Consider the following 23,492-nt stretch of genomic DNA (forward strand, 5'->3'; position numbering starts at 1 on the left):
TGTGAAAAAGACAAGGCAGTAGGCAAAGTGCCCATCTTCTAATTCAGCAGTGCGAAACATCACTGTGAAAATGATTTTCACAAAGTTATGAATAGAAGAAAATATCGAAAACACTGTGGCAGCCCAAACTCTTTCTCTGGGGATTTGAACTGTTTTTACTGAGAAAAAAAAACATGTTAATAACAACAGGCAATCAATCATTACTGCCGATGCTGTCGAAGTAGCAGTTAAAACTTCATTTCCCATAATGCAAAACCACGAAAGCATCGGTCGCCTTGGTAACACGGCGGAAGTGAACCCATTTTTTTAACCTACAGGCGCGTATTGGAGGCTGAGACGGCGGCAGTACAGAAGTACGTTAAGGTAAGGTGGGTGTTTAACCGTTTACGAGGAAAGCCGACTCAATCAAATAAGGCTAATTATTTTAATAATAATGAATAAGCATGAATTATTCAGTTATAAATTGCACCTTTCCTGTAGTGTTTTACGGTGTATTTGAATGAGCTCATTGGATAAATAAGTTTGTGTTGCGTGACAATGTAATTGATTCCCTTCTCTACGGTATATATTTACTCTTAATTAGTTGGTGTCTAAAGTGCTAAATTCGCAAAAGTAACGGTCCCGTGATTGCTAAGCGTGTGGAGACGGGGGTTAACGTTTCATTTCCTCCGTCAAAAGCGCATTTCGGCTGTCATGGGAAAGACGGGACTCGCGAAATAATAGCGCTTCCTTCGGGTAAAAAACAAATAAATCAGAAGTGATTGAAAGCGCTTCTGAAAAAGGGCACCTCTGACTCTTGTGCCCTGGTCGTCTGCCGCAGCCCCAGGACGCGTCCGCCCGGACCTGCGCTGCGTGTTGACGGATGTCGTTCGTCCGAGGCAGCCGGTCCTGCCCGCCGGCCGGCCGGCCAGGGAGGAAGGCGACGCGGGTCAGAAAGAAGAAAGCGGCAGGCCAGCAGGACTGGGTGGTGAGTCTCGCCCCTGCCTTCCCCGGACAGCTACAGTCCGCAGGCGTCTCTCCGGCACCGCACCGGCAGCTGCAGGGCAGCTCTTCCTCCCCTGCCGGCGTCCCCCTGCGGATGGCAGGCGTCGGGGTTTTTCCGTGGTTGTGTGCAGGGGAGGTGCACTTGTTATAGCACATTGAATCGAGTGATTTCTATTGGAGAAGTCATGTGAGCTCCATGGGATAGCTGCTAGTGAGACACGCTGGACCCGTGGTGGCATTTTACTCCCAGCTGGTCAGCAGTCTTTCAGCGCTTTTCAGTGTTTGTGGCCTCCATGCTGTGGACAGTGTGGACGATTTCGGCTGCGGTCAGCTGGGTTTCCAACCCCTGTACACCTCCGGGTGTTGAGGGACTGATGCCTGATGCTCAGCAGCCGGTTGGCTCGACGTTTTCCTCTTGAATAATGAAGCGGCGATCAAAATATCGTCGGGCACTGCGTTTGTCCTGCCTTGTTTGCAGATTGATCGATTCATTCAGTATTTTTTTTCCCGTTTAGAGCACCATTCAGGATCTCAGTGTCCATCGAGCAACTCCAGAGGAGCTGGTAAGTGGGACTGAGTGCCACCGTGCGCTTGGGGGAGAAGAGGAAGCGTTCTCAAAACAAGCCTCTGATGCGCTGTAAATCCTGGTAGTTGGGAGAAAAGTGCGGTTGTGAAACTTGGCGAGGCCTGCTGCTCTGTAATAGTCTCCTGTTTCCGTCTCCTTCTGGCTCAGATTAAATCAGTCTCTTCACCAATCCGAAACGCAAAATTGGCCATTTTTTGATGGCTCTCTGCCCCCTGTCGAGAGTTTACACAGGACAGGAGGCTATTTGGTTTTACTAGATCAGATAAGATCACTTTATTGGCCATATACAATTTATTGCATTAGGAATTCGTCTTTTCGCTGACCCCAGCTTCTCTCCCTGTCTGTGTGTCTCATGGAGAGCAAGCTCTCAGAGGGTCAGAGCGCAGGGTCAGCCATTTATACAGCGCCCCTGGAGCAGTTGGGGTTAAGGGCCTTGTTCAGGGGCCCAACGGAGTAGGATTCCTCTGCCGGCTGCGAGGTTTAAACCAGCAACCTCCCAGCCCCAGGCGCAGATCCTGAGCCACAGAGCCACCGCTCGGCCAAGCTAGGGCGTTTGGCTGCTCAAAGCGAATTGACCTGGTTCAAGCCCCCCCCCCCTCGAACAGGGGAAAGCGCTGGAGGAGCCGGGGTTGGGGGTCGCTGTCTGCAGGGCCGGGGCGGGGAGGGTGGAAGCCTTTCTGTGACCCCAGCCCCTGTGCTGCACGCAGAGCCGGCGCCACGAGCTGCACCGCTCGAAGAACAGGGCCGCAGCGCAGTGGGAGCTCAGGGAGAGGGCGCTGAGGGGGCGGCGCCCAGCCAGCCCCGACCCCCTGGAGAGAGCCAGGCTGGCCATCATGAGGGAGGTGAGTTCGCACTGTACCGGCAGGAGCAAGACAGACCTTTCTCTTCTGCCAGCGTCGCACTGCGGATGGCAGGCGTCAGTGGTTTTTGTTGTGCGTAGGAAATGTGTGCTTGTTATGGCAGATTGAACTGAGTCATTTCTATTGAGGAAATTCCGTGAGCTTATTATAACTGCTGATAATACACACTAGACCCATGTGATTATAGTATCCTAATGACTGCAGTAAAATAATTGCAGCCTTCCAGCAAGCAATAGGTGCAAGGCAGGGTACACCCTGGACACGACCATCGCAGACACAAGCAAACAAACATACACCAGGGCCAATTTTCCCAGAAGTCTGTAACCTCCCTGTATGCTAGCCACTGTGACACCAGGGTGCCCATAATTTTACTTTTTCATTGAGTTAAATAAACCCCCTTATCTGTACAGGAGAACAAAACCCCTAAGATGAAAAGTTAAGCTGTTGACATGTCTTGAGGGAGAGTTATAAAAACATTCAGTAGCAGTTAACAGAATGCCACCTGTCAGCAATGTTTTTTTTCTGCGGGAGCCCAGATGTAAAGACTTTAGGAGATGGACAGTAACTGGGGGGGGGGGGGATTACTTTCTTTGCCTGTATTGTTAAGCAGGATTTGAGTGCAGCCCCTGTGTCTGTGCGCAGGTGCTGTCGGAGCAGTATCGGATGCAGGATGTGCTGGAAAGGTCGGACAGAGCCTTGGCTGTCGTGAAGGATTTGTTTGGTGATGCGCCACGCAGGCAAACAGGTGCTGCTGCTGCTGCTCTCTCGCTCATTCTCTCTGCCATCTTCACGCCCCTCTTTATCCAACACTGGGGTGCTAAACCCCGTCACTTCCTGTGACCGTGTGCCTCACTCCGTGGACCTGCCAGCGTGTGTGCAGGTCAAGCTCAGATGAGTGGAGCTCGTTGCCGATGATTTTGCATTTCATAGAAATTATATGCACCCTTCAAAATACAAAATGGCACAAAGGATTTGGCAGCAGGAGCATGTTAAGTGTTTCAAGTGAGCTTAATCGTTTTTTAGTTATACAATTCTCACTGTTTCTTGTCCATATATATACAATACCATTGCTTTAAATAAAGGAGAGGACGCCAAATGGTGGGTTCTGCTATAGATTAATTCATTTCAGTTGTGAACTGAAAGAACAGGCCATGTGGCATTTGCACGATCCTCGTTCAGACTCTTCTGAACGCCGAATGGAGGACTGATACATGGTGCTCCTTCACAATGTTACTCCACCCGTTGTTAAAAGCCACATTTTTTTTGTTTTGATCTGCCATCAAGCGCCGTGGCATACTGTTGGCAAGGGCAGTCACTCAGGTGAACACGGCAGATATGACTCTGCGTTGTCCCCAGGTTTCCCCAATGTGACTGTGGCCCCTGACTGTGACCCAGACTCCTCAGTAATGCCTGTGCTGCAGAGGCCTGACCCGCCCACACAGCTGTCTATCCTCAGCCAGTCAATCATGGACCCGCAGGTATGGCCACCTCTTACCCCCTGTGTCTCTCCGGCCTGAACAGGCACAGGATCTACCCTGGACTCGGCAGCAATTTTTTTTTAAATGCCACGATACAATAGGCCTATTCAGAATTCAGAGGCCAGGTAATGTTCATCCACACATGAGCATTGCTGCCGGGAGTGAATCAGTGGAAAGGAGTCCCTTGTTGGTTGTAGAGCTGGATTGAAAGAGTAGGAGGGTTTTATTTAAAAAGGCAGATGCTAATGTCTCATTATTAAGGGTTCAAAGCCCTGTCTCCACGAAATCAGGTTTGGCTTTAAAGACACCAAAATATAATTAACGTGCAGTGTTTGCCTTTTAGGCTTTCCATGTTTTATTATGCTATAATTAGTTTTTTAACTGCCTCTTTATATGCAAAAGCACCGCAGAGACAGAACAAATTCAAAGGTTTATTTGTACCCTATATGCTCCAATTTTTAAAAAAAGTAAGTACTGTATTTCTTATCCTTGTTCTGTGGGCAGAAGCCATCCTTTGAAAGTGATTCACCTAAAGATGCTCAAGTTATAATCCACAGACCAGGCTGGCAAGGGTGATTAGGGATTGCAGCCTGTTGTGTGAGTAACAAAGTAATGCCCTTGCTGTCCATGTCCCAGGCTCTGAACGAGGTGTGTGATGAGAGCCCGAGTCCGAGAGAGTCTGAGTGCAGCGAGGAGGAGGGAGATCCATCCGAATCCGTCACCTTCAACTCCAACATTGACATCAGCAGGTAAAAGCCATCGGCCCTCTGTGAAGGAATACCACCTGTGGCAGCAGGTGCTTCTGTGCTGAGCACATGGGCCCTCTGTGAAGGAATACCACCCGTGGCATCAGGTACTTCTGTGCTGAGCACATGGGCCCTCTGTGAAGGAATACCACCTGTGGCAGCAGGTACTTCTGTGCTGAGCACATCGGCCCTCTGTGAGGAATATGGGGATTGTTTGATTCGCACTTTCTCAAAAGTCTTCTTTTGTGTTCTTGTTTTTGTTTTTCCATGAGAAAACAGAATGAAAAAAGAAAATATTAAAATGTCTGCTGAGGGTCATGCTCTGAGTGTATAGCTTTGCTAACCCTTTAGCTGCCCTCTGCCCTATGGTCCCAGATACAGCCGTTATCTCCAGGAGAAAGAGACGATCGGTCAGCAGGGGAGGCCTGGCGATCAGCAGCACAGCCTTTCACATGCGCCTTTGGCTGCTGGTGCACCCAGGAGCCCTCACACTCCCCTTCCCACAGCGGTGCCCTCCGGGGAGCGGGCAGGTAGGTGTGCCCAATAAATTGCTGCTCTTTCAGCTCGGGACATCACGTCAAAAACGGGGTTAAGTGTCAGTACTGTGTCAGTGCAGAAACAAAAGACTAGAGTGTAACGGGAAGTCCAAGGGTTGCCTTTCCCTTAGCTTCACTTTTACTGATTTTAAAACCGCCTCCCGTCAGTGTAATGTCGTGAAGTGGCAGCTGCTCTTGACCAGCTGTTGGGTGCTGGTGCTGGAGTAAGCTCCTGTGCTGTGTGTTGGAGCAGCTCTCAACGCCACGGCTGCGGTCCAGAGAGTGCGGCCCAGACGACAGGCGGCGGCACCGAGCCCAGCCTCCCCGCGGCACTCCCCCGCCCTCGTCACGCACGTCCTCAACCCCCACCCCCGACCCCGCAGCAGGGCAGGTAAGCAAGAGGGGCTGGCTCAGCTCCCCCCCTGTGGGTTCAGTGGAACGAGCGTAAGCTTTGTGTGTCGTACGGTGTATCTGGACAATGCGGGATTCAGGGCTTGACCTTTAGGATGCGCAGTTCCCTTACTGTTTATGTTAAAATCTGTGTTTAATAAAATGATAATAAAGGGACTTTATTACAATGTAATAACATGTAATGTAAAAAATGTGTATGTAAAATGTCATCGGTAATGTGTTTTTCATTTTGGGCAGATGAGTAAATAAAGAGCAGAGTAACTGTATATCCGTGGTATGTGCTCATTTTCATTTCGAGTGCCCTTCCTAACGGGACTTTGGTTGTACAATGTGTAGGTAAGAAGAGCAAACCCCTGGGCTCCAGTCGGAGGCGCTGTGAGGAGCCCCCAGGTCTGGACAGTTCGGCAGTTGCCGCTCTGAGCAGCAACCAGTCCAGCCTCGAGCTGCTGCAAAGCATGCTGGGTGAGGTGGAGCAGGAGCTGGAGTCCTTGGACCACCAGGATCCCCACAGTAGCGTGGCCCCACCTCACAGAGCCCCGGGACTGACTGGTTTTTCCGTGTCCTTGGTCTCCACGCTGCGTAGGCTGGCCCAACACCTCAGACAGGTACCGAGCCTTTCCGATTACAGCACTGGGCTGGGAGTCTTGACGGCGGCTGTGTGAAACGTAGCTGCTTGGGTGCCAACAAACGGAGAGATCGGATATTATTGTTGTTGATTGTTGGATGATGGTCCATCCACAAAGCGGGAGTTCGTTTAGTTGTTACGAGCGTATCAAGTGCGGTTTTTGAGAGGCATGAGGTGACCGTGCTGTGTGCCCTGGCTAGAGTGACCGTGCCCTGCAGGGGGAGATGGCACAGAGGAGGAGGCTGGAGGGCGAGACGCGAGAGCAGCGCAGTCTGATCGACGCCCTGACAGCGGAGGCTCTGGCCCTGAGAGAGGAGAACTCAGCCATGCAGGTACAGCGCCGGCTCGCTACATCCTCAAAGACCGGGGGCAGAACTCTTCTGCCCAGGTTTACTTTTTATTGTGTTACGTTTCCTGACCATTAACAGTTTCTTTTATTTGATCTTAGTAGGGTTGCTCTGGATTCAGCATCAACACAGATTTTACAGTGTTTACAATTTTTTTTTACAATGTTTCTTAGAGAAAACAAACATGAATAACCTTTGTCCTTGAGCTTCATTTTCATCCAGCGTTTTTTTTTTTCTAACGCTAAACCTCAGGTGTGGTGACCTCATGTCACTTAGCATGTTATGTTTAGCAAGCCTAAACTGGCGTAATTAAATGGATTCCAGGCCCAATGGACGGTGTCTATTACTTTCTTCAGGTGAAGCTGCAGCAGCACATTGCAGCAACAGAGCAGCAGCTGAGCTCCGTGAGAGAGGGGCTGAGAGCACTGGGAGTGAAGACAGACTCTGAAGAGCCACAGTCCATACTGGCAGCTGACACTGCTGCCATTGGCACACAAAGCACAGGTACTTCAGTGTAGTACCCCAGCAGATTGATCTTGACTTACAGAACAGCTGCCCACACAGATCTTCTTTAAGTCACACAGTAGTTATATTTTTCATTAACCAAGTGGTGTAGTTAAGTGTTAGTAGTGTTTCGAGTTAATAATTGTACTGTGCACAAAATATACTTTAGGTCATTGTCATGGTTTTGTTGAAGCCAGCTTTGACAGTGTTGATTGTTTTCTCTGTTTGAGCCAAATGTGAGGAGCTGTTTCATTTGATCGCTGTCAAATACAGTAGTTAGCCCTTCATTTTGCCCTCGCCGTGTACGGCCACACCTGTAACGTGCTGCGGTCTTGGTCCTTGTGCGTGTTTGTTTGTGCTGGCGGTCCCGTGTCAGACGGAGGGATGCCAGTACCGAGCGCGATCCTTCCCGGGAACGCGGGTCCGGAGCAGGGGCCCTCCGGCACGGTCCTCCCACCACGCCTCTTTCACCCCGCCGTGCTTTTGTCACCCCCCCGCCAGAGAGACAGCCTGCCCGCCCGCACGGCACCGTCAGGTGAGGAGGGAGAGGCCGGGAAGCTCCCGCCTGTCTGAAACATGTAGATAATGGGGTCTTCCTAGCTTTTGTGATTCACTCACCAATATTACAAGTTCCGTTTATCTGGACATGTGATGCTTAGCATTCATTGGTCTCCTGCTTGGGGAGTTAATTCTGTTTGGCTTCAAAAACATACTGATTAAATTATTATACATATCCCTTGTTTTATTCTGGGTTGTACTTAACAGTTGCTGCGTTCTAATGTAGACATCTGACAAAGTGTGGGATAGATTCCTTACAAAGCTTTGGAATAAAACACTGCTTTGATTTGTTAAAGGATTTTTTCCCCATTTGATCACTAATAACATAATTCAAATCTGCTTCATGTGTTTCCAGTCGTAAGAAATGTCTTCGCAGAAAATCGGGATCCGCCCCTCAACGGACAGGGCAGTGGCATGGGGCAGTCGGGACCAGACAGACAGGTGGTGCCCTCTATGGAGGAGGTTACTTCCCAGCGACCCCGGGACGAGCTGGAGGAGCTCAGCGTGGCATCCTCCTTCGCCAGCCTGCCCAGCTCCAGCCTTTTCCCCAGGACTGGGCTCCACAGCGGAGCCATCCCAGAGAGTCCCAGACCCGAGCAGGCTCCCGCCGGGAAAGCAGAACTCTCCCAACTTCCGAGTTCTGCGCAGAAGCAGGAGTCCTTGCTGGGCCACATCACGGAGCTCAGCAGACAGAATTCTCTCATCCGGGCGCAGCTGGGGCAGTTCAGATCCCAGGCAGCTGAGGCCGCTGTGCCCCAGGAGAACAAAAACACAGCCTCAGCACCTGCCAGGAAGGCATGTGTGGCCGAGGAGCATGGAGGACAGGTTAGACGCCCTGACAGGAACACTTCCTCAATAAGTGCACTCTCATGGATACTTAGTCCTGAGTCTACTATGTAATATTCTCAACTTTTGAATGTTTTTAATTGCCCCTTGGCTACAGACCTAGTTCTACAAGACAGCTGAACTTTAAATTCAGAAAAATGTCAGTAGTCGCATGCTTCACCAGTGGAGAATTATTTGGTCCCGATTGAATTGACTTCCGTCATCCTGACAGGAGTGATGTGTTTTTTTTGCTTTCAACCCAGCCACCCCCTGCCGTTCAAACTGCACTTGTTTAATTTTCCTCGTTGTGTTTCGGCCTCGGTCCCGGCAGCAGACGGCGCCCCCCTCCCTGTCCGTGTCCAGCGTGGAGCAGCGGATCGCGGAGCTGAACCGTCAGAGCGCGGAGGCGCGCGGCAGGCTGCTGGAGCTCATCGAGCAGCAGAGGCGGGTGTCCTCTGGCGGCGGCGTCTCCCCCAGCATCTCTCCCATCCCCTCGCCCCCCCTGGCCAGACTGGGTGCTGCCGGTAAGGAAGGGACCTCTGCGTTGTCTGGGGAAAAAAAAAGCCTTTCACTTCAGTTTTCTGTAGCAAAATGCTTTTAGGTGCATTTTATGTTGATTTGACCATATTTTACTGTTCAGTTTATTTAGCCTTGTCCTTATAGGATACTACCTGTGTAGTCCTTTCACAATGTCCATATTTAAAGAATACGGTCACCGTAACAGCTTGGAGAAAAGCTTTAAAGAGTCATCATCTATCAAAATTGTAAATCATAGTACATTCATATCAGGACAAACTTGTTGACATGTCCGTATTTTTGGTGGGTAGCTGCGTCAGCATGCGTAGGCTGCAAAGGAACAAGTAATAGGTTTATTCCATGCTGAAAAAAAGAAGAAAGAGAACACAACGTTTCGGCCGTGGAGCCTTCTTCAGGCTGTGTCACACCTGAAGAAGGCTCCACGGCCGAAACGTTGTGTTCTCTTTCTTCTTTTTTTCAGCATGGAATAAACCTATAACTTGTTCCTTTGTCTGTATTTTTGCTCATTTATGTGGAGGGAGGACTGTAGAGGTGTCTATCCCACTGCCTGAAATTGACTCTTCTGCTGGAACACCACCTTCATCTGTGGATAGGAGCTACAGTAGGAGGTGAGGAGTTTTAATACCTTCAGGAAACCAACGTTTTGTTTCAATGATTCCTATGGCCCTCATGTAAAAGTTTTTACTCTCCTCTCCTAATCTAATAGACATTCCAGAGGGAATTTTAGCGATTTTCTTACATGGTGGTGTAAATCAAAATGTTTTAAATATTGATCATAATAGAATACATATGCAGTATTATAGTCATAATAGTATAACAGTGCCTTGCAAGGGTATTCAGACCTCTGTACCATTTTCACATTTTGTTGCTCTAATACAGATAGTTATGACACTTTGAGGTAGCAGTTCATACTTGTATACACCAGCCACTCCCCATTCAAATCAGAAACATGCAAACAATGTTAGAGGTAAGCCAGTAATATGAACAAAAATGGAAAAGTCACAACTGCGCAAGTCTTAAGATCTTGCATGATTGTCGGGTCTCATCTGGTGTTGCCAGGTCAGCAGGCTCTGGCAGTAGGAGCACTTCTCCCCTGAGCACCTGTACGGCAGAGGGAAGGCCCGCACCCATCCGGCGCAGGTCCAAGGTACGACAGCTTACAACTTTCCAACTACTCTGGCTATAACCATGCTATACCTTATTTAAATTGGATGAAGAGGTAATATCGCACTGCCTAATGCAACAGGGGTGCTCTCTTTCTAAGTGAAAGCATTACCTCTGAAGGGTTTATTGCTCATCTCCTTTGTAAAGCTGTGTTTTGAACTGTAATGTAAGCCAACAGTTAGCGGTATTGTCCTTTTGTAGCAGTTAAGAGATTGAGGGGTGTATTACAGATGGAGAAGTAACAGGCGCATATTAAATGTCACAAAGTCCTTTTTTAGTTTCCTTCGCATCACAAAGTCCTAATATTTTCAAGGCATTTTTGTCTCTTTTGTCTCTGGCAGGTGGAGAAGGTGAAAGATGAAGGGTGGTTTGCGTTATACACTCACACTAAGTGACTCTGCTTGTTGCTGATGGACGAGAGAAACTTAGATGAAAGATTTACATTTCTTTACCCGCTTATTTTAAGCAGGCTGAGCTAAAAATGTAATAGTAAGTGCTTTTCACTGTTCTGAGAACAAAAAGAGCAGAATGCACATCAAGGTTACATTGCATGTTGTGTCCATGCTTTTAAAGACCTTTTTTCTTTTAAATTTACTTTTTTATATGTACTTTTAAAGTTTTAGGAATTTTAAATTATAATGCAATTTTACCCAACTCAAATAAATCAAGATGAATCAATTTTAAAATCGGTCGGCTAGGTGTTCTTGGGCTAGGTGATATTATTTCCACGTTGATGAGGTTTCCAGACAGTGAGGTGAAACAATAATAAAATTAAAAGATTTTATTGCTAACAGCTGAAGGCATCCAGGAATTACTACAGCTTCATATCAGTCATCCAGATCCAGGAGGTACAGACATTCATAGACAACATATGAGGTATTGCTGTACTAAGCACCAAAAAAACACCACTCCATACATAGTCGGTTTAAGAAAAAGATATACTGATTAAATGTTTTGGATTTGGCACCATTTTGATAAATTCATACACTTACTTCACCACAGATGTCCTGTTGATCAGCCTAGTTGCCCACAAATGATCATTGGCATGCAGCATCTGTCATGTCCCTTCAACATAATCTCAGTCTCTATGCTACACAAAAAGATAAGTGTAATCATGATAACTGAGAATTTGCTGCAGCTCTAAGTGGTAAGTTTCTTTTCATGCTCCGTTTCAAATACTTTTTGAAATACATGCTTCATCAACTCCTAATCTCAAGGAAGAACAGACCCCTATTATGCAAGGTGCCACTTTCACATTTTTTTACAAAAAATAATAGGATTGTCAAACAGTAGGAAAACCTCAAATGTGCTGAAAACCGCCGGTAGTCTAAACCACTAGCCTCTCCCAAAACTGGGTAAGGAGCCCATTCATGTAAGGTCATTAATATCTGCAACAAGCCACTTACTCATAGTGTTCAGTAACCATTTCTAAGGCACGTGGATAAGAGTCCATAAAAACAGACACTGTGCTACCCTAAAAGATAGCTTCCCCATATTGATATGAAGAACCCCGCTTCTGACAAATGGCTGACCCATCCAAAATTCACAGAACGGTGCAGCCGTTTTTCTCGGTGGCCGCGATCTGCCCGTTTTTAAAAGTGAACTTGACCTCGCACTGCCGCCCGGACGACTTGATGAGGAAGCAGCAGCTGCCTTCCTGCAGCAGCGCGGAGTACCGCTGAGCGAGGGCATGCAGCCCGGCCTTCGGTCCCTCTGGGCTGCGCAGCCTGAGCCACGCTTTCCCCGGCTCGGCCAGCAGCACCACGCCGGCTCCCTCCCTTTCCAGCTCTGGTGTTGCCTCATCGGGCAGGCCAGATATTAGGAAAGAGCGCGGCTCGCTGCGTCGGAAATGCTCTTGCCCTCTGTATCCGCGGCAGTGCAGGCGCACGAGGAAGGAGGCCGGCTCGGACGTCGAGAACTGGAAAACCTCCTCCACGCCGTTGTCGATGGCGATGGGGCCCAGCACGCTGCGGATGCCCCCGAGCTCCGCCCAGCCGCCCGCCATCCGCACGTCCTCGAAGACAAACTGGAACGAGTGCCTGTCGCTGCTCCGCAGGTACTCCTCCAGGACGCGGAGTGTGTGCCAGTGCAGGGTCACCAGGGACGGCACACCCAGGACCAGGGGGTTGAACTCGACCACGGAGAGCAGCCGGAAATGAAGTCCACCGTCGAAGGCGTCCGGCGCGAGCTCGGGAGTGGAGAGTGCCGACCGGATTTCCTGGATGATATCCGATAGCGGGGCCTGCGCGAGGTCGGCGCCTTGCCCCCGCTTAGCCACCCGGGCCAGGAGCTGGGCGATCTTGAGGCAGATCTCCTTGTACTGCGCGGCGACCACGGTCCCATCCCCCAAGACAGCTGGGTCTTCCCTCGCCGGCAGGGCCCGCTGCTGCAGCACCTTGTAGATGACCCTGGGGGCCAGGCCCTTGAAGCGGGTGACCCTGTGCAGGCCGCGCGGCCTGCAGCGGTAAACCTCTCCCTCCAAGCGGGCCGAGAACTCCGCGCTGTCCAGCCGGGGGTGCAGGTCCCTCAGCAGCTGCGCCAGGACGCACAGGCTCTGCCGGAGGCTGGCGGGGGTCTGCTCGGCCCAGCACTCCTCCAGCTCCTGCACCAGCTCCGGCTCCGCCAGCCCATCCCTCTTGAGTCGCTCCACGGCGCCCAGCGGCCCGGACCAGGGCACGGCGGGCGGGTCCTCCTCCACCACGGCCAGGCAGTCCCAGGCAAGGAAGCTGAAAAGGTGCCAGCACTTCTGGATTTGCTCCTCCTGCTGCTGCTGCTGCTGCCCCCTCTCGAGATGGGCTGCGGCCTCCTGCAGCATCTCCAGCAGCAGCCGGCCCCTCTCCGACAGCCCCAGTCCTGCCAGCAGAGAGGAAAACCCAGCTCCCGTCAGGATAAAGTCTCATAACTCACCACACCTGCAAACGCGGTTATAGTCCCACCGAACAGCCCCAGAGCTCGGGACAGGTTTGGGGATAATGTTGGCACTGGAGTCGGGGTTAAGGTTACAGTGGAACAGAGCGAGACCCAAATGCTGGGTTTCATGTTTGTTAAGCAGACATGATTTTCTTAGAGCAACATCCACAGTATTTTATGCTGCTGCGACAGGACTGCTCGAGGCAACTTTGTGGCGCTGGATGGTAATTAATAGCACCACCCCCCCCCCCGATCTTTACAGGTTAACGAGCTATGTGTACCATGAGAAGAAGGAAGGTGAATTAAAGATGTGGGCGTACTGTTAGTGTCGCAGGCTGCGGCCTTGGCCAGCAGCCGGCTGGGGTCCTGGGTCTTCTCCATGAAGCAGTGCACTACGGCAGCCAGCTGGTGCAGGTCTCCGGTGCTGTCCAGCTCCAGCAGGCACTCCCTGGCCGCCTTGCGCGGCAGCCCCAGGGCCACGCCCAGCTCGCAGACGTTCAGGGTCATCCCCGCGTCCAGCTGCAGGCCCAGCTGCCCCATCACTTGGCTGATGACGTCTGTCCGGGGAAAGAAGGATGCAAGGCGTTCGGGAGCAGCAGAGAAAGCACGGCCGAGGCGCTCCTGACGAACCACGGATCGGACCAACCTTTCTCCGCAGCGGGCAGATCGATCTCCTTTCCGTACTCGGTCCTGAGGGTCAGGTTTTGGAGCACTGCCACAACACAGACACCAGTTAGTGAACGGCGGCAGGGCCCGTGCATTCCCTAGTCACCTGCGGGCATCCCGGAAATTCACCGGGAAGATACTGCCGCTCGTCCGGGCGGTAACCTTTTTAAATTATCCGATCTGAGACGGGCAAAGGCATCAGTTCTTATTTACTGTGTTTGTAACGACAGTCCGCCTCCTGCCCCCGTATCACCCCTCCCTCCTTCCAGGCCCGTCCTGTGCCCGACCCACTCCAGGTCTGCTCAGGAGTTCAGAGGTGAAATGGGTTAAAGGGAAAGCTGGCTGTCAGAAACTGGCACAATGTGTGGGGAAAAATCTTCCGGCATACTTACTGTCTTCAACAGGGCTCGTTTCTTCTACAGCTAAGGCACAGCTGGTTGTTGCCAATATCGGCGGATGTGCATCAGACATGGTGCTCACTACAACACAGAACGCTCACCATCACAGAAGCAGTGCCTGACCTCTTCGGCTAAAGAGACTGGAGAACTTCTCCGTCATCCCCAGAGAGTCAACCGTTTCAAAGGATATTCTAATCATAAACCTCTAGTGGAGGTGTCATTGAAAAGCAGGCTTCATCACTCTATATTGAAAGAAGTTAATTGATCCTTTAGGCAGTGGAGAGTAGTGGGTAAAGCTCTGGACTCGTAACTGATGGACAGTGGGTTTAAATCCCTGCTGTAGACCCTGCTATCGTACAAGTACCTGTGAGTGACACGGTAACACAGGGTACCTTGAGTGTGGTACTTGACCCCAGCTGCTCCAGTTGAGGCAGCTCTATAAACAGGAACTAGTACTGTTGGGAGTAGGTCCTGTGATGGACTGGGGTAACATCCAGGGGGGAGTAATATAGTCTCCTGATCAATTCATGCCTAGAAACCTGAATACATTCTGGCCTGATGTGTGTGGCTCAAATGGAATTGCCTACCATTTGATCCTGAATGATCCTCCCGTCTCTAGAAACAGAGGTAGGGGGACAATGCATATTGACACCAACATGATTGCATTGGAGTATGGCTTCTGTACCTGGCTGGATTGCATTGACACCACCCTCCCAGGACTTCACTGAAGACGTGCAATCTGGAAATTCAGGAAAATAAAGAGAAACAAAGACGTTCTTTAAAAATCACACACAATCCAGGGACAAAACACGCTATAGGAGACAAAAGCCTCCTGGTAAAGTCAGTGCAGTTACCATGTTCACTACAGTATCTGAACACCTCAGGAACATAGTTGATCACTGTGCTGGAAAAGGAAAAAAATAATACTTTTCTTTCCAAATGTTCTTGTGGCTTCAGCATCATCCCCACTGTTACAGAACCACCAGCGTGCCGAAGCACGGGAATTGGTCTTTACTATAACAGTCCGCCTGTGAGCATCCGGAGTCCAGAGAAGGGGGCATGGGGGCCGCTCACCGTCGATGTCCCCGGCCAGGAAGCCGTCCTCGCGGCGCAGAGCCTGGTAGAAGCTGCGGCAGGCGGCCTCCCCGCGGGCCAGGCAGAGGGCCACCAGCTTCTGGGTCTGCAGGAAGGGGGCGGCTGCAGCCTGCACCTGCTCCAGCTCGAACAGCGAGAGCACGCCCTCGGAGTAGAGCCGCACGGACAGGGGGGTGACCAGGGGGCCCAGCCGGTGACACAGCTCGCTGACTTGGCCCTGCAGCTTCTGCTCTGATGGGGAGAGACGCAGACAGAGGCATGGCACTCCAGCAGCCCGCAAGGCACCGAGAGCTTTCGCCCTTAACGACCAGCTCGGGTCCTACTCCGCGGGCTACGACTAATCTGGTACTCACTCCACAGAGAACACTTACTGAGCACGTGCAACTGCGCAGAAATGAGCAGTGCTGTCAGGGTCCGGGGAACAACATACCTGTTGGGCCTCGCTTGATATCGGCTGTGAAAAGAAGGAAAGATGCTGTCAGTGTAGGGTTAGACTGCCTTCCCCACAGCTACTTTACTGCTGTCAACCACCAATATCTGTCTAATTATTGTAAATGAAATCCCTAAAACTTCCACTACAATTCAAGAGCAAGACGTCTCATCTTGTCAGAAAGACCAAGGCACTCGGATTCGATAGACAGATAATACTTTATTAATCCCGTAGGGAAATTGAGGATTGTTACTCGAGATTACTAATTCAATAAGCAATATGTAAAAAACTTTTTTTTCTTGCTGCGAAATGCAGCCAGGCCAATTGCAGGACTGGAAGAAGTCGCAGCGCAGTCCAGTGCAAGTTGGAGACAAGTTTAATGCGAGACAGAAATGGCCATTTCTGGGGAACACTGGGAGAAGACGCACAGTGTCCCGAGTTCCAGCAGTGGACAGTGAGTTTTACAGTCCGGGTGCAGCCATAGTCACCCTATGTTATTACCACACATGGGTGTCTCCGAGTGACCACTGCCTGTGTATTGAAACCACAGAACAAACCCCCACGCATGGCACAGTGTCTATTCCTGACCACGTGCCCTCCCCCCCTCGGTTATTTCTGAAATGTCTCCTGCAGCAGGTGTCCGTTTACAATGCACTCAGGCCGGGGCGGAAGGCACACGCGTACGAGCGCAGGCGGAGGTTACGCCGCGCTGCGCCACGCCCCGGCCCTGCTGAAAACGTGTCGCGCGGAGGCCTACCGGGCTCGGTGTTCAGCCAGTCCCGGAGCCGGGGGTACTGGTGCCGGCACTTCCTCAAGCACTCCAGGAAGTGGCGGGTCTTCTCCTCGTCCAGCTGGCAGTGCACCACCTCCAGCAGCTTGCGCGCCCTGTTCCTGGCCGTGCTCTCGGCCTGCACGTCGCTGTAGTTGTCGTCCGTGATGACGTGGGCCGCCAGCAGGTGGTCCAGCAGCGGCGCGATGTTGTACAGCGCCGCCACGAGCAGGTCCCGGGAGTTCTGGATGTGCGTCTTCAGGGGCTCGCTGGCTCCGTACCCGTCTGCCAGCACAAGCACAAGTCAGCGCCACCTGCTGGCGGCTCTCGGGAATGCGCCAAAGTAAAACACACTGGAGACAGAAAAACATGAATCTATAGAATCCTCAATGTGCTTTCGTAGTCTGTTGTACGAAGGGACAAAACTTCTCTCTTAAAAGGTTTCTTCGGTGAAGCAAAGCAATTGAATTTTCAACCTCGGCAGCCAGTCTCTGGTGTCTACCAATCAATCAATCAATCAATCAATCATTATTTCTGATGATGCTTTCAATGGTGTCCGCATGCTGCTGAAAGAACATGCACTGCACACTGCTTACTGGAAGGGGAGGTAAAAAAAATTCAGCTTTATCTGAAGAAGAAAGAAGAAAGAGAACACAACGTTGTGTTCTCTTTCTTCTTTTTTTCCAGCATGTAATAAACCTATTACTTGTTCCTTTGCAGCCTACGCATGCTGACGCAGCTGCCCACCTGAACTAATACGTCCTGTATTCATGTCCCAGGTGCGCTGCAGAGCAGAACATGAGAAACCTCAATGAAAGGAACTGACAACCTGCTCAAAGACAACCAAAGTTGTTGTAGTGGTTGAGACCCATACCCTGATTAAATTAACTGTCAGCTCCCTGTTGACCTCTTCACCGTCTGGTCAGTTCACAGGCACAGAGATTCCACAGGGATAAAGAAATACTGTTTATACACTTGCCAGGGGGCTGTGGGTAGTAACACAGATTCCAAGGCTCCTGATGGACACACGCAGCTAGAAACAGAGTAACCATCACACCCGAGAGAGAGCTGCTTAGACCTTTTGGCTTGCGTGCCTGCTAGCTGGCAGCTAATTGATCATCTCATCTAGTCGTTAACTGAAAGGAACCAGGGTTTCGGCCTTGGCGACTGCGACTCGACTGGGTGGCTCGACTCCCTCAGACCTGTTCCAGTGCCCGCTGGCTCTTCTTCTCCCCAACAGTCCAAGCTCGATATGTTTTGAAAAAGAGCCCCAATTTTACTGTATTCAGTGCACGGTATTAGCCGGTTAAACGAGAATCAATTCCTCGTTTACAACAGCCTGAAGATTTCTATATTTATCATTAACAGTCGTGTTTTAAATGAAGGGGCCTGCCGAAGGGGATAAAAGGCACAGTGGCAGATTCGAACCCTCAACCACCCTGTCTGCAGCCATAGGCACCGGTCCATGCTGCTGTCCCACCGCACCGAGCGTGGACACAGGCCTGGGTGGACCGACTGTGTGTACCGTAAGTGATGACGCTAGAAGCGGCGGCTCATCTGTACCTTCCAGGTCGGACGAGGACGCCATCACTTTCCCGAGAGATTCAGGCTGCCGTCTCCGCTAGCTGCTGAGGGACCTCACCTGGGGCTCCTGCAGAAACAGCTGTGTCTCAGACTGAACGGCTCACCGGAGACGCAAACAGACACATTGGAAAGAAAGCACGTCTTACTAATGTTTTTTTTTTTTGGTCAAGGGAGACTGACATGTTCTCATATAGGAAAGACATGACGGGAGCAAAATATTATCATATTTTGTCCATTTTCTAATCACTTCTTCCAAATCAGGGTCACGGGGCAGTCAGTGTCTATCTCCGGCAAGCAACAGGCACAAGGCAGGGTACAGCCTGGACAGGACGCCAGTCCCTCACAGGGCACACACGCGGACAACTGCCCGCTCACACCTAGGGCCAATTTTCCCAGAAGCCAATGAACCCTCCAGTCAGTTTTTGGACTCTCGGAGGAAATCCAGGCAAACACAGAGGGAACATTCAAACTCCACAGGTCTGGATTCGAGCCCAGAGGCCCAGCGTGTCACCCAATCGTCATCGTCATCATCAAGCAAACTAATGGCACGGCCACCGTGACTTACTGAGAGCAGGCTGCTTTACTGAGCTCTCAGTCCCTCACTGCAATCACTGCATGACGTCATTACCCCTCCCCCCTGCACGGGCTGTAGGAGATCGATCTGCGCTACAACAACTCGACACCATTCAACAATATCGCATAGTGCCTGGAGCTATTTACTCTGGCTCCCGGGGAACAGCTACTCTACAAAATCTACAGTACAGGAGACGACGCTGAGCGCATATTTATTTTTTAAAAATCTGTTTTTAAAACAGTTTTCTAGTTGATATTAACTTTATGAACACATCAAATAGGTTTAGGAAAGAATTCAGAACTCATATCGACTGGCTATTTTGCTGTACGCGATTTGTAAGTCGGCTCTTTCAGTTTGACAATAAGAAGACGCACACGATACACACACTGCAGTCCATAACAAATACTCACATAATACTTGCAGATGGTGTCCAGTACTACCTCATAAGTCATAACTAACAATTTCTGAAAACATAAAGACCGAAGCGTCGGCTTTGTCTTTCGCCCCCTTAATGGCCTGGTTAACTTGCTACACGGAGGGACATTTCACCAGTTCGGCAGTGCGGGTCTGCTCGAAAGTGCTTTTGAAAAGCCCCACGGTGTGAGGGAGACTTCCTGATCACAGCACGGGCCGGGCTGACGTCACAAAGGGCGGGGGTGACTTCCCCCGCGGGCCCCGAGACGGCGCGCTCGCTTTCCGCGCGGTACAGGCGTGGCAGGGGGAACCCCCCTTCCCGTGCCCCTTGTGAAACACCCCGTCTTCCTGCTGGCCGAGCAGGCACGTTTTCCAAGACGTGGGAGAGCTGGTGCTGGGGCTGCTGTCCTTGTCATGGGCTCCGGCGAAGGGGCACAACTGACCTGTGGCTCAGGAAGGTGCACTTCTGTTTTGTGCGCGGAAGCGCGTCGCCCCGTATGATCGAGTATAATCATAATAATAATAACTTTATTTTATATAGCGCCTTTAAAGGTGCCTTCTCAAAGCGCTGTACAGAATGACAACAACAATAAACAAAAATAATACACAAAACACAATTACAATATACAGAGGAGACCGTGGATGTTGGTAATCAGAAAAGTAGAAGCAGAGGGGTAAATAATGGAACCAGTTAAGTAAAGGCCCTTCTGCCTGCCCTGGAGCTGCTGGGGTGCAGGGCCTTGCCAAGGGGCCCAGCGGAGTGGGATTCCTCACGAAAAGTGGACTGACATCAGATCATGGAGCTTAGTCCCCTTTGTTATTTTATAACAGGGGAAATGTAAAATACACCGATGTCAACCCTCAACAATTACGAAAAGTCATTAAGACGGAACTAGATCGTTTTTGTTGGTGGTATTCGCATTCAGTTCATTTTTTTAATACATGCATTCGAGCGAACCTGTCACAGATAGTGGTTTTTTTTTAAGGTTATTCTCTTCTCAAATCGCCGCAGCAGTTAATTATTAATATTACAGATACACCCATTCAGTAAGTCGCGCCATGAGAGCTCGGTCGGTTGTGTTACTTGGGCAAGATAACCTTTCAGTCTGTAGTGTTTGTAACAGCCGACATGCCCGGGTGTCTCCAGTACAGCATTTCGGGAAAGACGCAACTGACCTGCACTGTACCTCTCTACTCCACTCCTCTGCGCATGCGTGAGGAGGTTGCTAGGTAACCACTGTAAACGAACATGGAGTCCCGGGGGCAAACAGAGAGCGAAGTCGCCGCTGAGGAGGGTAAAATGAGAATAAAAAAAATGTTTCCTAGAAGTTAATTGAAGGTGATATCATTTTGTTTCCAGTCTACGGGACGCGAGGAAAGAACATAGTAAAGATCGGAGTTTCTCTTTCACGCGTTGAGCGGACAAGATCGGTAGCCTATCCGGGGGAAATTATTTGAAATGTGAATTTCAGGCATCGACCAGAACAGCTCCTAAAGCTGACTGTTATATTTTCTCTTGTGGTTCATTTGTGATCGATATGATCACGGGTTTTTATTCATTTGTTGCCCGTAACAAATTGTTGTGCGTTAATTGCCAGGGGTGACGTGCCGTCATCAGTGTACGCCACAGCTTGCATTGAACTACGTTTATTGCATCTATTTGTGAGTAGTTCCGTATTGAGTCGCAGTTGATACGGCCCTGCGGGTGTTCCTTTGCTCTTCACACCGACTGCTTATTCTTGTTGCCTGTAAGTAAAACCCTGGGGTCCGCTGGAGTAGAGAAAGACTGCGTTCGCATCCTCTAGGGACCTGATGGCGAGACAGACCCGACTTGAGCAAAACGGCACAGAGTCCAAAGCTGTTGCCGTCCCGGAATATCAGAACGGAGGAGCTGTGATAAAAAATGGACCCATCCAGGCCAAGACGAGTGCGAAACAGTAATCTGGCCTTCCCTGTGCTGATTTGCAGGGGACGGGAGGGAGAAGGAGGCAGTGGACATGGAGAGCTCCAGGGAGGAGGGCGCTCAGGGTGAAACCCCTGACCACGAGCTCACTGACCCCCGGCTGCCCTCTGGGCGCCAGGAGGACACAGGCCCCGGGGAGCAGCCTGAGAGAGGGGCAGAAGGTACGCTGGGCCACCCCTCCCCATCTCTCGGCAGTGATATTGATCAGCTCGCTCCTTCTGGTGGTGCGGAAGGTGTCCTATTCGGCACCTGTGCGCGTTGCCGGAGGGACGCAGAGGATGACCTTCTCAGGCCTGTGCAGAGAGGAAAGTGATACTGCTTGCAGGGATGTGCTTGTCCTGCTATTGACCTGGCTGTCGCTGATCTCACGGGGGGCTAGCAAAGAGTAACTGTTCTTTCCGTTTCCGCTGTGTCGAAGGAGAGGAGGAAGAGGCTGCCGGTGAAAAGGACCAGGAGACTCCAGAAGCCAGGGACGGAGTCCCCCCAGTGGCAGGAGGAGAGCCTGCAGGGCCAGACACTCCAGAGGCGCCGCCAGGTGAGTGTCCCTTTCTACCTGTAGGCAGCGCCGAACAGTAAGAACTAAGCATCACGGCCAGCGAAAACTGGAAGACTTTCTTTCCTTGATGTCCATATCAAAGACAACTCACGATGGCACTTCACATTATGGATTTACAGGTAATGGTAAAGGAAAATGCAATATTGGTTGGCCACAAAATCTGACATGTAGCCTTTTTGTAATTCAGATGCAAGAGATTTGTCTCAATTTCAATTTGGCTTCCAGGACACCGAAGAAGAACATTTTACCAGTTTACAATGAGCTAAAATCATCAGTGAATTCACTCACAAATGTAAAGGTCTAGCTCGGCCATTTTCAAGTGCTTATTACCTTTTACAGTATAATCAGACTGCAGTGCTGAGATTTGAGCTCTAGACTGTAGCAAGTTGAAATCAGTCTTGTATTCTGATGTAGAGGAGACCGAAACAGAAAGCCAGGAGCCGGTAGAAAGCAGTAAGACCACAGACGGTGAAGAGGCAGTGAAGGAGCCCCATGTGAATGTCCGCTCTGCAGAGGGAGAAGCTGAAGCCCACACACAGCCTGCTGAGGGTCTGTCTTCACCACTCATCTACTTCGTATCTGCACGAAGGCGTTAGTTCAGATAGGATCGAAATCCACATGGCAAATACAGAGTTTTAGTAAATTCCGTCAGCTTTCCGTTTTACAGCTCTCTGAGAGCTAATTCCCTTTTGTTTTATTTCTGTTTCCCCGTCTCTAGAAGGTGGTGAGCCCCAGGAGACGAGTGTAAATGCTCATAAAGAGGAGGAAGAGGGAGAGGACAGCTGCACAGCAGTGAAGAAGATCCCTCGAGACTTTTACTACGAGTACGAGGAGCTCTGTTCTAAACCTTTTGTGTCCCCAGACTCTGGCATTCCTACTAACCTGCTTCAACTGCTGTATCCTTGTGTCTCAAACAACTAGATTAGACTAAAAAAAAACAACCTTTTGTTGTTCTGTTGTTGAACAAGCTGCATTTGTGTCCACTTTAAGCCAGGACTGCAAATGTTGCCTTCTCATTCCTTGGTTTTGAAACTGAAAGTTGTTCTGCAAAACCTTTAGAACTTCAAAGTTTAAACTTAAACTGTGGTGTAATAGTACCTCTCACAAAAAAAAACAACAGAACTTAAGAAAATGTACACTTACCGATTACACATTCAACCAGAGCAAAACAAGCAAACGCAAACAGCAAAGCACTATTGTTTATTCCCTCATAATTCAGTTTTGAGCAAATTCTCATTTACAAATATGGCCCACAGACCCATTTATAAGGCAGGGCATTTACTAAAACAATTCAAGTAAAGTACCAACAGCAGTATCCCACCAGACATCTCACAGGTGACTTTGAAAGACTTTGAAAGCCAGGCAGTTTAGTCTTTGACAGCCTTGTTCAGACACTCTTTTGGCTATGACTGCACCAAGAGGGCAAATCTGCAGCTTCTCGATGAGAACACCCTCGCCTTTGTGGCTGGGAACCTGGTGATCCTCCTGGATTGGACAACTAAGGAGCAGCGTTACTTGAGGAGCTGTAGTGGAGGAGGAATTGGCACAATAATGGTACAGTACCTCGCACAGAATCAGCAGACCGGTTGTACAGTACATCGCACAGAATCAGCACAGTAGTTGCACAGTACATTACAGACTGAGCAGAGTCATGGTACAGTACATTATCAGGAATCACAAAGGGGTTGTAGAGTACAGCATCAGTGGATGGAGTACCATCATAATGCAGTGATAGAGTGTTACAATAAATTGTTTCATTAGTAAAGAGGGAAGCTTTGTTAGAAAATACATTGTTCGTCAGTGGCAATGCATTTTACATATGTCAGGTCTCTCTTTCAATTTGCCGCCTGCATGCTGTGCTGTAATGTTCTTGCTATGACATTATCCACTGGACAAGCGCAACATACAGTAAATTCAGTTACTGTTAACAGAAGATGCCTTCTGTGTCTGAGATATTGTGACCTTCCAACAG

General features: G+C 50.1%; 3 protein-coding genes across 15 annotated transcripts in view; 2 read left to right on the forward strand and 1 right to left on the reverse strand.

Moving 5' to 3' along the window:
• Window positions 1-10,847, forward strand: spice1 (spindle and centriole associated protein 1). 6 transcript variants are annotated; one of them, XM_069189857.1, is made up of 19 exons: window positions 1-18; window positions 318-363; window positions 821-967; window positions 1,500-1,547; window positions 2,278-2,412; window positions 3,073-3,175; window positions 3,787-3,908; window positions 4,545-4,657; window positions 5,006-5,184; window positions 5,444-5,581; window positions 5,938-6,206; window positions 6,427-6,558; window positions 6,930-7,077; window positions 7,454-7,612; window positions 7,991-8,460; window positions 8,792-8,984; window positions 9,515-9,605; window positions 10,057-10,144; window positions 10,503-10,847. In XM_069189857.1, the coding sequence occupies exons 3-19, from the start codon at window positions 863-865 to the stop codon at window positions 10,554-10,556; spliced, it is 2,547 nt and encodes an 848-aa protein (XP_069045958.1). In that variant the 5' UTR covers window positions 1-18; window positions 318-363; window positions 821-862; the 3' UTR covers window positions 10,557-10,847. The 6 variants fall into 6 exon arrangements, with proteins under 6 accessions (XP_069045958.1, XP_069045963.1, XP_069045961.1 ...); XM_069189862.1 differs by lacking the exon at window positions 1-18 and having other exon boundaries at window positions 283-363; window positions 5,030-5,184; XM_069189860.1 differs by lacking the exon at window positions 1-18 and having other exon boundaries at window positions 286-363; window positions 8,795-8,984.
• LOC102693602 (uncharacterized) lies at window positions 7,799-20,448 on the reverse strand. Of its 4 annotated transcripts, none has more exons than XR_011189606.1 (11): window positions 18,998-19,330; window positions 17,993-18,080; window positions 16,418-16,714; window positions 15,661-15,684; window positions 15,210-15,461; window positions 14,821-14,874; window positions 14,130-14,216; window positions 13,718-13,783; window positions 13,392-13,628; window positions 11,154-13,014; window positions 7,799-9,008 (listed from the first exon to the last, which is right to left on the reverse strand). XR_011189606.1 is itself a non-coding variant. In XM_069189864.1 (11 exons), exons 2-11 carry the CDS (start codon window positions 18,015-18,017, stop codon window positions 11,240-11,242), a joined length of 2,298 nt encoding a protein of 765 aa, XP_069045965.1. In that variant the 5' UTR covers window positions 18,018-18,080; window positions 18,998-19,332; the 3' UTR covers window positions 10,928-11,239. The 4 variants fall into 4 exon arrangements, 3 of the variants coding, with proteins under 3 accessions (XP_069045965.1, XP_015197130.2, XP_069045964.1); XM_069189864.1 differs by lacking the exon at window positions 7,799-9,008 and having other exon boundaries at window positions 10,928-11,251; window positions 11,771-13,014; window positions 18,998-19,332; XM_015341644.2 differs by lacking the exons at window positions 7,799-9,008; window positions 18,998-19,330 and adding an exon at window positions 20,178-20,448 and having other exon boundaries at window positions 10,928-13,014.
• The window catches only part of LOC102693802 (cilia- and flagella-associated protein 44), a 19,086-nt gene continuing 15,781 nt past the window's right edge, over window positions 20,188-23,492 (forward strand). For 2 of the 5 annotated variants that reach the window (XM_015341638.2, XM_006627984.3), the window contains exons 1-6: window positions 20,188-20,296; window positions 20,970-21,125; window positions 21,383-21,499; window positions 21,935-22,111; window positions 22,239-22,416; window positions 22,912-23,074. In XM_015341638.2, coding sequence (XP_015197124.2) covers window positions 20,251-20,296; window positions 20,970-21,125; window positions 21,383-21,499; window positions 21,935-22,111; window positions 22,239-22,416; window positions 22,912-23,074 — 837 coding nt within the window. In that variant the 5' untranslated portion in view covers window positions 20,188-20,250. Of the gene's footprint in view, window positions 20,297-20,651; window positions 20,750-20,969; window positions 21,126-21,382; window positions 21,500-21,934; window positions 22,112-22,238; window positions 22,417-22,911; window positions 23,075-23,492 lie in introns of those variants that run through there. The other 3 variants (XM_015341639.2, XM_069189856.1, XM_015341640.2) reach the window with 3 other exon arrangements.

Source organism: Lepisosteus oculatus, chromosome 5 (assembly GCF_040954835.1).
Source record: "Lepisosteus oculatus isolate fLepOcu1 chromosome 5, fLepOcu1.hap2, whole genome shotgun sequence".
Taxonomy (NCBI): domain Eukaryota; kingdom Metazoa; phylum Chordata; class Actinopteri; order Semionotiformes; family Lepisosteidae; genus Lepisosteus; species Lepisosteus oculatus.

Bases quoted from the DNA above. Each gene is read 5' to 3' on its own strand.
- spice1 (XM_069189857.1), top strand. From the start codon at position 863: ATGTCGTTCGTCCGAGGCAGCCGGTCCTGCCCGCCGGCCGGCCGGCCA. The intron at 5,185-5,443 runs GTAGGTGTGCCC...GTGTTGGAGCAG, and splicing joins GCCCTCCGGGGAGCGGGCAG to CTCTCAACGCCACGGCTGCG. The intron at 5,582-5,937 runs GTAAGCAAGAGG...TACAATGTGTAG, and splicing joins CCGACCCCGCAGCAGGGCAG to GTAAGAAGAGCAAACCCCTG.
- LOC102693602 (XM_015341644.2), bottom strand. From the start codon at position 18,017: ATGGCGTCCTCGTCCGACCTGGAAG. The intron at 15,462-15,660 runs GTATGTTGTTCC...TCTCCCCATCAG, and splicing joins TATCAAGCGAGGCCCAACAG to AGCAGAAGCTGCAGGGCCAA. The intron at 13,629-13,717 runs GTTGGTCCGATC...TTCCCCGGACAG, and splicing joins TCTGCCCGCTGCGGAGAAAG to ACGTCATCAGCCAAGTGATG.